Source organism: Miscanthus floridulus, chromosome 18 (genome assembly GCF_019320115.1).
Source record: "Miscanthus floridulus cultivar M001 chromosome 18, ASM1932011v1, whole genome shotgun sequence".
Lineage (NCBI taxonomy): Eukaryota > Viridiplantae > Streptophyta > Magnoliopsida > Poales > Poaceae > Miscanthus > Miscanthus floridulus.
The window spans coordinates 55368596-55383774 of record NC_089597.1 but is presented as its reverse complement, the minus strand read 5'-3'; the positions used below and the strand labels follow the sequence as shown (position 1 = coordinate 55383774).

Genomic DNA, 15179 nt, shown 5'->3' with positions numbered 1-15179 from the left:
CTGGTGGTTATCGTACCAGTCATAACCGCCTTGGGCGTTGTTGTCCTATCTGAGCTCCGTGGTGCAGGGATGACGTCTGATTGGACCGAGGTGACCGCTGTTTCCTTGGTCCTTGCGGGGTCAGAGTGGCACACCTACCCTTGTCAGAGCAGGTGTGCCCGGTTGCGCTCGACCTCTCCCCGTTCTTCCCAAGGGTCGGGATGGTGGAGAGGTCGTGCGTCTCTTGTACGCTGTGTGGCTAAGTCTGATGAAGGGGTCGTGGCCGGCCTCGCCTTAGCGCTTGGCCTCATTTTCTTGGATCAGCTAGGCCTCGATCGTTCGGGCCCTCGCTGGCTGATGTATCGTGGGCTATACACCGGGGTTATAACCCGACACAAAGTTTTGCTATACACCTAAATGTACACACTTTGCACAAACACCTGAGCTATGCAACGGAAAGAGCAACTTTTGTATATGGATAACTTTGCTACGCACACCATCATAAAATTCATAATAGGGATATGGTTTGCTTGGCATACGCTCACAAGTAATAACGGTGGATTTGTGTTTGTATATGGATAACTATTTCTCTATTATGTTGTTCTTTTGTTTTTTTGGGAAAAAAACACACCTACCCTCTTTCGTTTTCGTTCCATTCATTCCACATATATGTTCTCACAATAACATAGCACTCCCCCGTTCTAAATCATAAAATATTTTGGATTTTATAGATATATATTGTTTTTACTATATATTTAAACACAATATATTTAAGTGCATAGCAAAAACTATGTATCTATAAAGCCTAAAAAATCTTATAATTTAAAATGGAGGAAGTACTATTTATTGCAAGACTTTCATATGTGTTAATACTCCTAACTACTAGTCTCTCTATATTTAATTATAAGACTTTTTTTTTGCTTTTTTAGATACATAGTAGTTTTTATCGTGCACTTGATATATAGTAAAATCAATGTACCTGAAAAAATCAAAACGTCTTATAATTTGGAACGACGGAAGTAGATTGCATGCTACATTTCCTTCAAAATTAGTCCTTGCTTGAGATAAACAGAAAGTTGTTGAACTACTAATGCACGTCACTAATTATTCAAGGGTTGCCTTACGCAGCATTGTCCATCCATCTAAAATAGTTTCCAAAAATCTTTCTGGCGCCCGGACGCCGCCAAAAGGAACACCAAAAGCTCCGCGAAGACCCGATCAATAAACAAGCAAGAAAAAGGGCAATCACGAGGAATCCTACCGTTTCCCCCGCGCGCTCCGTCCGCGGCCCGTACGCGAGGGCGAGAGCCAACGCGGGGCGCCGTCATCGTCCTCGTTCAACTCTCCACCGTTCAACGGTCAATGTTCAAACCCCGCGACCCAGCTTGCAAAGCAGAAAACAATGCCATTCGGTATCCGACACACGCCGCAGCCGCACAGGTCGTCTTCTCTCCTCCCCGCAACCTATATATCCTCTCTCCTCCCCATTTTCCCCATCGCACTATCTCTCTTCGTTCTCCTTCTCCTCTCAACGGTCAGCTATTCAGCTCAAAGGACTCAGCTTTCATCATCGGCTCAACGTTTTCGGCAAGCTCGACATAGCAACGACCAGAGCACACTCCTAGCTACCGGCCGGAAACAATGGTTCTGCCCATGTCGCGAGGAGCGAGGGCCGCGTCCAGGTTGGTTCCCGAGATACCGATGTTGAGGCGGAGCAGCAAGCAGCAGGCCTCCGCGGCGGCGGCAGAGGAGTTGGCGGTGCCGGCGCACTTCGTGTGCCCGATCTCTCTGGACCTGATGCGGGACCCCGTCACGGCGCCCACTGGGATCACGTACGACCGGCAGAGCGTGGAGGGCTGGCTGGCGCGCGGGAACGCCCGGTGCCCCGTCACCGGCCGGCCCCTGCGGCTGGCCGACCTGGTCCCCAACCACGCCACGCGCCGGATGATCCAGGACTGGTGCGTCGCCAACCGCTCCAGCGGCGTCGAGCGGGTGCCCACGCCCAAGGTGCCGATCGGTGACGCCGATGCCGCCGAGGCCGTGGCTTCGGTGTCAGCCGCCGCGAGGCGCGGGGATGCCGCCGCGTGCGGGGCGGCGGCGGCCAGGGCCAGGGCGCTTGGCAAGGAGAGCGACCGCAACCGGCGCTGCCTCGCGGCGGCCGGCGCCGCGCGCGCGCTGGCCGCCGCGTTCGCGCGCCTCGCCGGAGAGCGCGTCGAGGGCGGCGCCTGCGCGCTGGGCGATATCCTGGCCGCGCTCACCGTCTTCTTCCCGCTCGACGACGAGGCCCGCCGCTGCATTGTCTCCCCGGCGTCGCTCAAGTCGCTCGTCTCCGTCATGTCCCACAGCGAGCTCCCGGCGCGGGCCAGCGCCGCCGTCGTGCTCCGCGAGCTCGCGTCGTCGGCCGTCGACGGGCACACCCTCGAGGCCGTCCTGAGGTCCCCGGGCATGTGCGACGCGCTCGTCGGCCTGGTCCGGAACCCCATCTCCACGCCGGCCACCAAGGCCGCGCTCGTCACGGCCTACTACCTCGTCGCCTCCTCCGACCGCGCGGCGGCGCGCTTCGCGGAGCTCGGCGCGGTGGCGGTGCTCGTGGAGGCCCTCGTCGACGCCGACAAGGGCACGAGCGAGAAGGCGCTGGCCGCGCTCGACGGCATGCTGTGCGCCGACGCCGGCCTCGCGGCCGCGCGTGCGCACGCGCTGGCCGTACCGGTGCTCGTCAAGAAGATGTTCCGCGTGTCCGACATGGCCACAGACTTCGCCGTCTCCGCGCTCTGGCGCCTCTGCTGCGCGGGCGACGCCGCCGCCGCCGCCGCGTGCCGCGCCGAGGCGCTCCGCGTGGGGGCGTTCCAGAAGCTGCTGCTGCTGCTCCAGGTCGGCTGCGGCGGCGTCACCAAGGAGCGCGCCAGCGAGCTGCTCAAGATGCTCAACGGCTCCAGAGGCAGCGTCGAGTGCATCGAGACCGTCGACTTCAAGGGACTCAAGAGGCCATTTTGATCGGCCGACGGAAACGAGATTTCTTTTGTTTTTGTGAAGATTTGATTCGACACTTAGATCAGATGTGTGGATAAAAGATACATAGAGGATGTTTAGATTTAGGAGAAATTTTTGACACTGTAATTGCAGAGTCACATATAAAGAGAACAGCACACAGAAGTTAACATAGTTTCTTTGACATATGATCCACTTTGTGCAGTTTTGCTGCTTTTGTGAAGTTATTCATTGGTTTGAGGCTTTGGGCATTTTAAGCAAAGATACAAAAGAGAGCAGAAGAATTTGACTCAGAACTCGAAGCCCATTATAATCAGCTAAAATCTGCCGTCCCACGTCTGTGGCTGTCGTCTAGCGTTCAGACAGTTCATACTTCAATTCATTTGATTGATGATGACGAAGGCCATGCTTCGGATTCGTGCAAAGAAGACACCAAACACGCCATGTGTTTGATAACCTGCTCGTTTTCTTCATCATAAACAAATGAAAGAAACCACTCAACCACCTTGTTCTTGATCCCGTCGGCAAATGCATGCCATCTATCATCCATGTGCTCTTATTCCATTGGTCCAGCAAGCATGTTCCCACACACAAATCAAAACCACCTCCCTTTCCGGCATTCGACTTTATGGCTGTAAAGCTCAATCTTTTTGTTATAGTTTGATCCCAATTCGTTCAACGATTGCTGCTACATTTTGAAAAACCGACGGCTGAGACGCAGAGGACACGAACACATGGATCATCATGAACAAATCTGAATTGATCACTCACGCAGCAAAGAAATCGGGGCAGCAAACTCAAGGCAGCTCGCCTCAGTGGTTTACACCAGAAAAGATAACATGGAGAAGAAAAGTTAGGAGCTGCGTGTAGGAGTCGTCGTCGCCGACGAGACGACGAGGTGTGCGTGACGGCACCGATCATGCGGTGGTGGACGATCCGCCGTTGGAGTCGACGAGTCGTCTCCGTCCGTGAGTGATGACCGGTGAGTCCGTGGTCGGATGGATCCGCCGGTCGAGTCGTCGCCGTCCGTTGTCCACGGCAGAAACGTTCAACCTCTGCTCATCCGAATTCCAAGTTATCGTCGCCCGCCGAACTCCGTTCTTCCGTCCAAGTTCTGGGTTCAATGGCAAAGACGTTGGGATTGGGAGTAAACAAAGACAGCCACGGACGGAAACAAATTAATAGGGAGATGAGACCGGAGACCCGGTCGGTTACGATTACGACACTGACAGCATGACGCTATTGGCAGACCGGTGGTAGAGCGCGTACCTTTCTCTCAAAATGCAAAACCTAATGGACCGGCAACGCTGACCTCTCGCCATCGAATCACCACCGGTTGCCTTTGACCGCACTTGGTTTACGGGTTGCCGTCGGTGATGCGTGGATCACCAATTGTGGTGTGCCAAAGGTTTTCAGGGCGGTGTGTTTAGTGTTGTGGAGAATTTTAGAGTCTCGATCGCATGAAACTTTATAACTTTCTAAATGACACGTTCGAATTGAAGTGCTCAAGGGCGTCCCAAACGGAGCCCAAATCGCTAGTCTACGTGAATTTCTATTGGCAGAAAGAGTGGTAGAGGAGTAGTTTCGCAGTCTTTCAATAAAGGCCATCTTTGGTGCAGCTCCGGGCAGGTCCGGCTCCCTCTGTGTGCGACACTGTTCACGTCATGTGCGGACACTGTTCATCAGAGTTGTTTTCTCTCTCTTCGTTTTCTCTCTCATAGAGCCGTTCCGAGGGAGAGGAGCTCGTTTTTTTTTCCTCCGGCTCCGGCTACAGTATCGCTACAATGTAGCAGCCAGAGCACGCAGGAGCCCGGCCAAATGGAGCCAAAATCTCTCTCAAAGTAAGTATAATAAGTACACCTCAGTCTCATAGCTAAGACAATTCAGCAAATCCTACGTGAAAGAGAGATCGTGAAAAAGAGAGAAAAGGAGAGAAAAGATGGAACAAGCACTAGATCCCGCGCCAATCGCATCACAGGTTCCCATGCAGTCCTTGGGGCCCGCCACTACTAGGTCCTCACATCCCGCCAACGTCTCCAACTAGGGATGGATGCAGATGTCCACATATTCGAAATATCCAATATCCGTATTCGTTTTAGTGTAAATATGGATATCCTATTTGTATCCGGTTTAAATATAAATGTTAAATGGATATATCCATATTCATTTTTTAGATTATTCTCTATCTGATTCTACATCCGTATCCATATTCTATATCCATATTCTATATTCTATATCCATATCCATATTTATTTTTAAATGGTTCTTATATAATCATATGAGCAATTAAAATGTACTATAGGGATTTTTTAAGAAAATATATCTTTGATATTAGACTGTTCTTGCAAATACATCTACGATGTATAACAAAAACATTTTTTTTAGAAAAAGAACATATGGATGTTTGCCCTCTTAGAGTTTAGTTGGACGGCTGGCCCAAGAATCCGTCTCTACAAAATGTTTATTGCAGTCATTGCATGAAAATTATGAAGCCCATTATCACTACGTAGAAAACGATTTTTAGCAATGGTTCGATTTTTTTATAGGGGCGGTGGTGATGGAGCCGCCCCTACAGTGGCGTGCTAGGGTGCACAGACACCAGCCGCCCCTACAAACGGAACAGCAGGGGCAGCTGGTGTTACAAGCCACCCCTACAAATGGGGTCTGATTTGTAGGGGCGGCTCAATCACCAGCCGCCCCTAGAAATGGTATTTGTAGGGGCGGCTGGTGATTGAGCCGCCCCTACAAATGGCCCCGTATTTATAGCACCGATTTGTAGGGACGGCTCAATCACCAGCTGCCCCTACAAATGCCCCCCCATATAAAACAGATGCAACTCCTTCTTCCTCCTCGGGTCACTCACTTTAACCCGTGAAAAAAAGGTGGGGAGGCCTTGGGCACCTCCCAAAAATTGCTCTACTAAGGGGGGAAGGTTTTGGTCTCAAATCCTTTGGTGGAGAGGTTGTAGATGGTAAGAAAATGCTATTCCAAATTTTTTTTGAAGTTTTAATGGTTGGTTAGTGAGTAATTAAAGTTTTATTTTTCTCTCTCTTCTATGGTGCTTGAGCTATTTATGAGCAAATTAGACCCAACTTTTAAATGTACTAGGGTAAATTAGGGAAGGGAACAAGATCATACCCTTATTTGGTCCATGTTTCTTGATTTTAGTGAACCATTAGTTAGTTTTATGGATGTTTCATGTGCATGTGATCAGATCTAGGGTTTGGTTTTTTTATTAATTTCATTTTTGTAAATTTATGTTTGATAAAATTGGACTAGGGTTTGTATGAAAGATATTGGGTAAAGTATAATTATTGCTAATTGTTTGTCTTTGAAATTGTTTATTGTAATCAATAAATATGTATTTTAATTATTTATGGATAAATGGGCCATTAATTAATTTTTCTCTACCATGGTGTGTTTGTATGCTTCATGTAATTATATTAGATTTATATTCATATATATCTGAGGTATATACAATTATTCTCAAATAATTATTACTTTGATTCATTTTTATATATATCTGAATAAATAGTCCTTTAATGTTTGTTTTGTTGTTGTTGTAAAAGATGGAGTATAGGAACTCTTGGATGTATGGTTCGTTAAGGTTCAAGGCAGGTTTCCATGAAGAGGTGGAAAAATTTATTGAAGCCGCAACGAAGCATGCAACGACATTAAAAGAGAATAAGGATACAATTATTTGCCCTTGTAAAGATTGCAAGAACCATATGGCATGGATAGATGTGACTATCATCAGATCACATTTGATTATGCGAGGATTTGTTGAGAACTACACAGTGTGGATTCATCATGGTGAAACGGTTATTGTTAACTACGAGGATGAGGAGGAATATGACGACGAAACCATAGAATCCCTGTCCCAATATTCAGCAGAGCTTGATGCACGAATGGATTTTGAGTTTGGCAATGAACAAGGTGGTGATGCTGGTGGTTGGGATGGTAACGACGAATGTGGTGCCAATAATGATGGTGGAGCACGTGTCGGAGTTGAAGATGATTTAGATGACATAATTCGAACCCTTGGACTAGAAATTTTACTAAATAGCCCGAAAGGTCTAGAAAATTTAGAAAGAGTGACAAAAGCATCGAAGGAGACTGTGTATAGTGTTGAAAAGGGCTGTCCGACACATTGGACATTACTACGTTTTGTGCTTGAGCTGCTCATCCTGAAGGCTAAGTACGACTGGTCAGACTGTAGTTTCAATGATCTATTGCATCTCTTGTCATGGGTGCTGCCACAACCAAACTCAGTTCCCGCCAACACGTACCAAGCGAAGAAGGTCATAAGTCCATTGACAATGGGGGTTGAAAAAATACATGCATGCCCCAACCACTGTATACTTTTTCGTGGCGAAACGTTCAAGTCATTGGATAAATATCCCCGGTGTGGGGCTAGCCGGTACAAGAACAATGACCTTTACGGTGGGGACAAACCATCCACGGGGAAAAAGAGGAATAAGAAGGGTACAAAAAAGGTGGTACAAGAATCTCAGCCCCCAGAGGACACTCCATTAGGCAACGATGCAAAGCAGAGAAGAATTTCTGCCCTGGTAATGTGGTACCTGCCAGTGACCGACCGCTTGAGATGTATGTTCCTAAACCCTAAAGAAGCCGCACTCATGACATGGTGGGATGATGAGCGCAAGGTGGATGATGATAAGATTGCACACCCGGCTGATTGTAGTCAGTGGCAAAGGTTTGATGAGAAGCACAAAGAATTCAGTGATGACCTAAGGAATGTACGGTTTGGCCTAAGCACCGATGGAATGAATCCCTTCAATGAGAGGATGAGCAACCACAGCACATGGCCAGTGATCTTGACCATGTATAACATTCCAACATGGTTGTGTCAGAAGAGAATGTACCTTCTCCTCACTATTCTTATTTCTGGCCCTAAACAACCAGGCATTGATATAGATGTGTTTCTCGAGCCCTTGATGCAAGAAATGGAGAGGCTATGGAGGCATGGGGAGCAAATGTACGATGCGTTCCAAAAGGAGGACTTCATATGTAGAGCAATAATATTTGTTACTACCAATAATTACCCCGCGCTGTTTGTTTTGTCTGGACAGATCAAAGGGAAGACGGGATGCTTGGTTTGCTTGGATGGTACTACATGGGTGTACCTGGATGCATCCAAGAAGATAGTTTACCTAAGGAACCGACGCTTCTTAAAGACAAGTCACAAGTACCGTAGCAAATTGTTCTTTAGATTTTATAACAACGCTCCAGAGATTGAACCCCCTCCGGAGAGACGTCATAACAGAGAACATGTGTACAGAATGGTGAAAAACATACGCGTCATCTATGGAAAGAAGAATCCAGATGGGACGAATAGAGATAGAAGCACACCTCCTGTCGAAGGTGTACCTTTCAAGAAACAATCGATCTTCTTTCAGTATCTGCCTTATTGGCCAGACTTGGAGGTCCCCCATGCCATTGATGCTATGCACGTGCAGAAGAATGTCTTTGAGAGTCTCATTGCTACCTTGATTGACACTGGCAAGTCAAAGGATGGTCTGAAAGCACGGAAAGACATGGTGCAGCTAAACGTGATGCCACAGCTTCACCCGGTACCTAAGGCTAATGGAAAATACACTCTGCCCGCGGTGTGTTTCAACCTAACACCAGATGAGAAGAGAGCTATATGCACTTTCCTGAGGGGGATCAAAGTCCCAACTGGGTTTTCAGCAAATGTGAAGAAGCTAGTGTCGTTGAAGGACTTGTCAATAACACACTGCAAGGCTCACGATTGCCATGTGATGCTGACAGTGTTTCTACCTATTGCAATCAGGGCTATAAAGCCAGAGTTCTTGAAAATGGTCATCACCCGCATATGCTACTTCTTTTCAAAGATCTCACAGAAGACGATTGGCAAGGAAGAGATGAGTGACCTACATGAATTTATGGTGGAGACACAAAACCAACTGGAGACGTGTTTACCTCCTGCTTTTTTTTGATATAATGCCACATCTCATGATTCACATGGTTCATCAGATACAGGCACTTGGCCCTTGCTACTTGCATGAAATGTGGTCATATGAGCGGTTCATGTCGATTTTAAGTCGATACGTGCATAATCGAGCATACCCAGAGGGCTCCATGATAGAGGGTTACAGTACTAAAGAAGTCGTTGAGTGCTGTCAAGAGTACCTAAAAGTACATAAAGGGATTGGTAAACCCAATTCTCGTCACAAGGGTAGGCTGGCTGGGAAGGGCACTAGTGGTAGAAAAGTATTCATCGACCATGATTACAAAGAGGTGAGTCAGGTGCATTACAGTGTCTTGCAGAATACACAACTGATGCAACCATACATTGATGAATACTTGGCTATCATTATGGCAGAGAGAAATGGCCGTTTGGATGATTGGGTCATGAAACAGCACAAGCAACGACTAACTACATGGTTGAAGGACCAAAACATACCGCCTGAAGAAACCATAGACTCTATTACCATCAGTAGGTTGGCAGAGGGGCCATCGAGACAAGTGACATCTTGGAATGCTTATGACATCAATGGGTACACGTACTATACCCACGCAAAGGATAGTAAATATGTGAACCAAAACAGCGGCGTTCGAATAGAGGCCCTCGATGGATTAGGGCGAAAGATCTAATACTTTGGCATCATTGAAGAGATATGGAAACTTGACTATGGAAGGGATATAACGGTGGCCCTGTTTTGATGCCGCTAGATCAAACAACACCAACTGAATGAGATCGGATTGAGAGTCCTGGACCTCGAGAATCTAGGCTACCAAGATGACCCTTGGGTGCTCACTTCACGTGTCGTATAAGTTTTCTATATGTCTGACCCACAAAGTAACCTCCCCCCGAAGAAGAAGACAAAGCACGTGGTTGCCTCCGGGAAACAACACATTATTGGAGTTGATGGCGTGGATGATGTTGAAGCTTACAATAAGTATGATGAGATGCCGCTATTCACAGACTTTCCTAAGAAGATCAGTGTTGTGGAAAAGAACCTCCCCAAAGACATAATGTCATGGGAACGAAAAGGTGTCAAAGGAAAAGTCATTACAGCGGGCTAGCTAGTTGTTGAACGTGGAGTGTTTGTGTAAGTGTGTGTTTGTAAGACTTCATTTATACATGCGTGTGAGACTATATATTTATGTACGTGTGTAAGATTACATATTTTTGTATGTGTATGAGACTACATTTTATGCATGTGTGTGAGACTACCCTTTGCAACATACAGATGACTCTATTTGAACACCCACTTTATTACTACAAAATTTCATATTACTTTGTGTTTTTGTGATATAAAAAATAGAAAATATTTCTGGATATATAGAATAATATAAAATAGAAAATATTTGTAGGGGCGGCTGGATCAGGAAATGTGATGAATACCAAAGTTATATAACTCATCAAGATCTAAAACTTTTATTTTGGTTATTTCTTCATCTGACAAAATGATATTAAATATTGTTCACAAATCAACATGTCTCTCATAGTTATGAAACTATGAGTGATATGTGGATTTGTGAACAATGTTTACTAATATTTTATCACATGAAGAAATGATCAAAATAAAAATTGTAGATAGTGATGAGTTTAACAACTTTTATGTTCATGACTTTTGTAGTTGAAATCATTTATGGTTTCAAAATCTAATTTGAAGTTGATATTTATTGAAATTCAAAATTTGAACTGTCCAAATTTAGTCAAATAAAAAGATGACCAAAATAAAAGTTGTACATCTTGATGAGTTCTACAACTTTGATGTTTACAAAATTTTCATTTAAGGTCATTTAGTGGAGATGGAACTATTTTAGTTGTTTTAAATTTAAAATTTTAAAATTTTAAAATATTCTTTTTGTAAAGAACAAAATATATAATTATATCTGTATATATATCATGAAATTATTTATATATAGAATAATTAAAAAAGTATTATATAAATTTTCATTGTGTTCTTTATATATAAATTACAAAATTATTAATTAAAATAAATTGAAAAATATTTGTAGGGACGGCTTACTCAGGAACCGCCCCTGCAAATCGATTTGTAGGGGCGGTCGGTGTTTTAAGCCGCCCCTGCAAATCGCACCGAGCATATATGCCGCCGCGCGCCCGGGCCTGGCGTTTGGCTAAGTCCTGGGCGCGACTCTTTTCACCGACGCCGGCAGGCTGCCAAATCTTCTCGCCGCCGCCGCCTCCCTGACCTTTCCGCCGCGGACGCGCTCCGCGAAGCCGCCGCCCCGACGCTGGCGCCCGATCTCCTCACCCTCGGGCCGGAGCTCAACATCCCTAGGCTACGACAGTGCCGCCCCATCTCCATGGCGGCTAGGGTTTGAGAGGCCAAGGCCGGCCGGCCCACCGCCGCCCCATCTCCGACCTCGACCTCCGATGCTGCGACCTCCGTCCCTTGGCTCTGTCCTTGAGGTCTCTCGGCCCGCTACCGCGCCGTTCCAGCTTCACCGCACGGGGTTCTTCCTCTAACCTAGAGAGCCACCGCCGCCCGTCTCCGTCCTCGACCTCCCTCGCTAAGGCCTCCGTCTCCTCCAGGTACGCCAATCCCCTTCTCCATTCCTGCTTCTTCTCTAGGTATGTGCTATAGGGCACTGAAAATTATATGCTAATATTCATCAATAGAAACCAATGTGGTACTTAGTGACATTCCCTGATAGCCAATTTATGCATTACTTGTTCTAAACTGATGGTACTTAGATAGTGATGGTACTTTCCGCATAGTGATGGTACTTGTTTTCAGATGATGGATTGATGGATTAGTTATGTCGATCATGTAAGGTACTGAAGAGGGCTTTGCCATTGTTAGTAGGCAATGGTGCTGATGTATTGCACTTGTTAATTTGGGGATGATGATATAGTCATAGTGTCATACAGAGAAATTATACTTGTTGGACACATAGAATTTGTTGAAATTATTTGTAGCAGCTATTGCTCATGGAACCACTACAGAACTTGCCAATACAGAATTTGGAAACATTGATTGCATCTTTTACTAGTATGACTGAAATTCACACCTTTATTATTTGTAGCATCTATTGCTGATGGAATTATAATTAGTTTTGATGGAGTGATTGTTTCAGTTACACTTAGTTTTGAACTGCGGCACTACCTAGTGGGAACTGGATTGCTGTTTTGGTAATAGTCTATTCATGCATTATATAGTGTGAAGTGAAACTACATTGGTACTAGTCTATTCATGCATTACCTAGTGTTGTTTTCTGAACTGCATTACAGGGCACTAGTAAATCTATTCATGCATTGGTACTGAAAGTAACTATGCTAAGTGTCTGTAGTGTTGTGTCAGTACTATTAAATTTCTAAAAATAGGATAGTGGTCATTTCAGCTAAGTGTCGGTGCTTATTTCAGTTAAGTTTTGGTGCTCATTTTAGTTAATTTTCAGTGCTCATTTCAGTTCAGTTTTAGTGCTCATTTCAGTTTCAATTTCAGTGCTATTTTCTGAATGTGAACTACCTGATGCTGTGATCTACCTGATGTGTTGGTTGTATTGTGCTCTAGAATTTCAAATTCCAAATAATGGTCTATTGTTGTGATGACTTGTAGCTAGTTTCTTGACTCGCCTCGAGTAACTGGTAAGCTACAGTTGGTTACATATTGCCACCTAATTGAGACATATTGAAAACCTGAACCTAGACAAACTGTTAGCTTGTGCATGTGGCTCTTGGATGGTACTATCAGATTAAATTGACTTCATTATTTTTTGTTGGTTAAAAGAATGAGACATGGAAGTAAAATCAATTACCAATCACATATATTTCCATGATTTTAGACCGCACCTAGAATGATTAATTAATAGCACTAAATTGAAGAGGAAATGTCATTAGCAGATGCCAATGTCAGTTCCACACTGCTATCACAAGTTTTTACAGATGTATTGATCAAAGCCTTGCTAACCTATTTGCATAATTTTTGGTAATTTGCATAATTACTTGGCTTATCGGCTTACCAATAGTACTTGCCTATCGGCTTACCGATAGTACTTGCCTTTCGGCTTACTGCATGGCAGCAACAGCTGCTCTATCGTCTCCACTCTGTTTCTTATCCTCTCCTCTATGTTTGGCAGCAGCAGCTGCTCTATTTGTTTTGTCAAGCTCATGTTGCTCTATTTGTTTTGGCAAGCAGCTGCTGCTTTTTTTGGCCTCCTCTCCTCTCCTCTCCTCTTCTCTCCTCTCCTCTCCTTTTTGCCTATGATGAAATTGTCATCTCCATATAATATCTAAAATGAGCTGATGATCAAATTCTTGTGAGGAACTAGGCATCATCTACCTTACCTTCATGCACTTATTTGTTACGATGCCTTGATGCTCCAAGATCATGATCAAATGATTATTGACATATTTCTAAGGCCACTTACTCATACTCCTCCTACTTCTACTACTACTACTAGTACTACTACTTCTACTACTACTACTACTACTTCTACTACTACTGCTGCTCCTACTACTACTTCTACTACTGTCCTACTACTACTAATTTATGCCTTTTGCTTATAGCAGTAAGTGATTTACTATGTTTTTACATTGTCCTGTCTTTTGCCATCAGCTGCTGCGCTATGTTTGCTAAGCAGCTGTTGGTTTTTTTTGCCAAATCTCCCCTCTCCTCTCCTCTCCTCTTTGTTTTGCCGATGATGAAATTGTCCAAGTCCATACATTATATGGAATATGAGCTGATGATCAAGAACTTGTGAGGAACTTGGCATCATTAGCAGCCGCCCCTACATTACCCTCTCCTCTCTTCTCTGTTATGATGCCTTGATGCTCCAAGTTCAATATCAGATGATGATTGACATTCTTCTGAGGCCTCTACCACTGCTACTTCTCGTTTTTTATATTGTTGTTTTATAGGACTACTTTGGTTTATAGACCTTTTTAATTTCTTATACCTTCTCGCGTACCTAAAGCACACTTTCTTGCATCTTTTAGAACAAAGCGCGAAATAATGTTGCAGACAACAGACAATGCAGCTCGATGCCCCGAGCATGATGAGCAGCCAACCCTTGAGGAGCAAGCACTAGAGGACCAGCTTACTCAGGAACAGCTCGATAATGAGGTAGAAAAGGATCTAGAAGTGATGCTTACTTAGGAAGAGTGTGATGAGGAGGAAGGCCCTGAAGGAGAGGCTGCTGAAGGCGAAGAAGAAGAGGATGATGAGTCAGAAGAGGGATATGAAAGTCCCGAGGATCCTTTCCCACCTGAAGCAAGAAGGAGGCCAACGGAGGAAGATTTGGACAAGGATTTTGACCCGAACGAGGAGGTAGGGAAGAAGCCTTAGCATGTAAATTTTGCTAAAGCTTTGGCTATGTTATCTCTGCTAACACTTTGACCTGTCCTATATACAGGTCCCTCCTAAAACTCAGAAAAGATGACGTCAACATCCGCGACATCTCGCTGGACAAGACGGAGTAGAGGAAAGGAGAGCAGAGGCAACAACCACAGAGACGAATCACGATGCCTCTGCTCCACAAACTCAAGACACAACCATGACTACCAAGCCTAAGAGGAAATGAGGGGATAGAAAAGGAAATCTATATCCAGATAAGGCTTGCTATGTGATAATGGAGGTTGGGCCAGCAGGGGAGATCCTTGAGCCGAAGGAATTAAGAAGACGATTCCGTAATGTGATCGGGGCCCTAGTAAGAGATAAATTAAACCCAGCAATCCCTAACTGGAAAGAGGTACCAGAGAACATAAATAATGCACTATGGGATAGGCATTTGAAGGTCAATTTTAGATTTCCAGAGGGTAAGCACGAATTGGTAAAAAAATGCTATCAGGATGATGGGAGAGTCATTTCAACGTTGGAGGTCGGAGCTCAACACAAAGTATATCCAAAAGGGGTTAACTCCCTTCAATGAGTTCGGCAAAATAACTCCTAGTCAATGGGAGGAGTTCATGGCTCAGAAGACTTCAGCGGAGGCATTGGAGCTCAGTGCCCGTAACACTGAGCTGGCGAAGAGGAACAAACACCACCATCATCTAGGCCCCGGTGGCTACTATGCCAAGGAAGAGCAATTTAGGAAGATGGATGAAGAGGCCGCAGCTGCTGGGAATATCGATGTGATGAACTTAAAGGTATGCTCAAGGAACTGGATATATGCGAGGAGTACAGAACCATCCAACATTAATCTTAAGTTTGATAAGCCGGAGACCCAAGAGGCGGTGTCAAGGATACTGAAAT

At 45.2% G+C, this 15179-nt stretch overlaps 1 protein-coding gene across 1 annotated transcript; it reads left to right on the top strand.

Moving 5' to 3' along the window:
* The first annotated feature begins 1492 nt into the window (after positions 1 to 1492).
* On the top strand, positions 1493 to 3156 carry LOC136521989 (U-box domain-containing protein 21-like). The gene has a single exon (XM_066515776.1). The coding sequence runs from the start codon at positions 1621 to 1623 to the stop codon at positions 2971 to 2973; it is 1353 nt and encodes a 450-aa protein (XP_066371873.1). The 5' UTR covers positions 1493 to 1620; the 3' UTR covers positions 2974 to 3156.
* The last annotated feature ends 12023 nt before the right edge of the window (positions 3157 to 15179 follow it).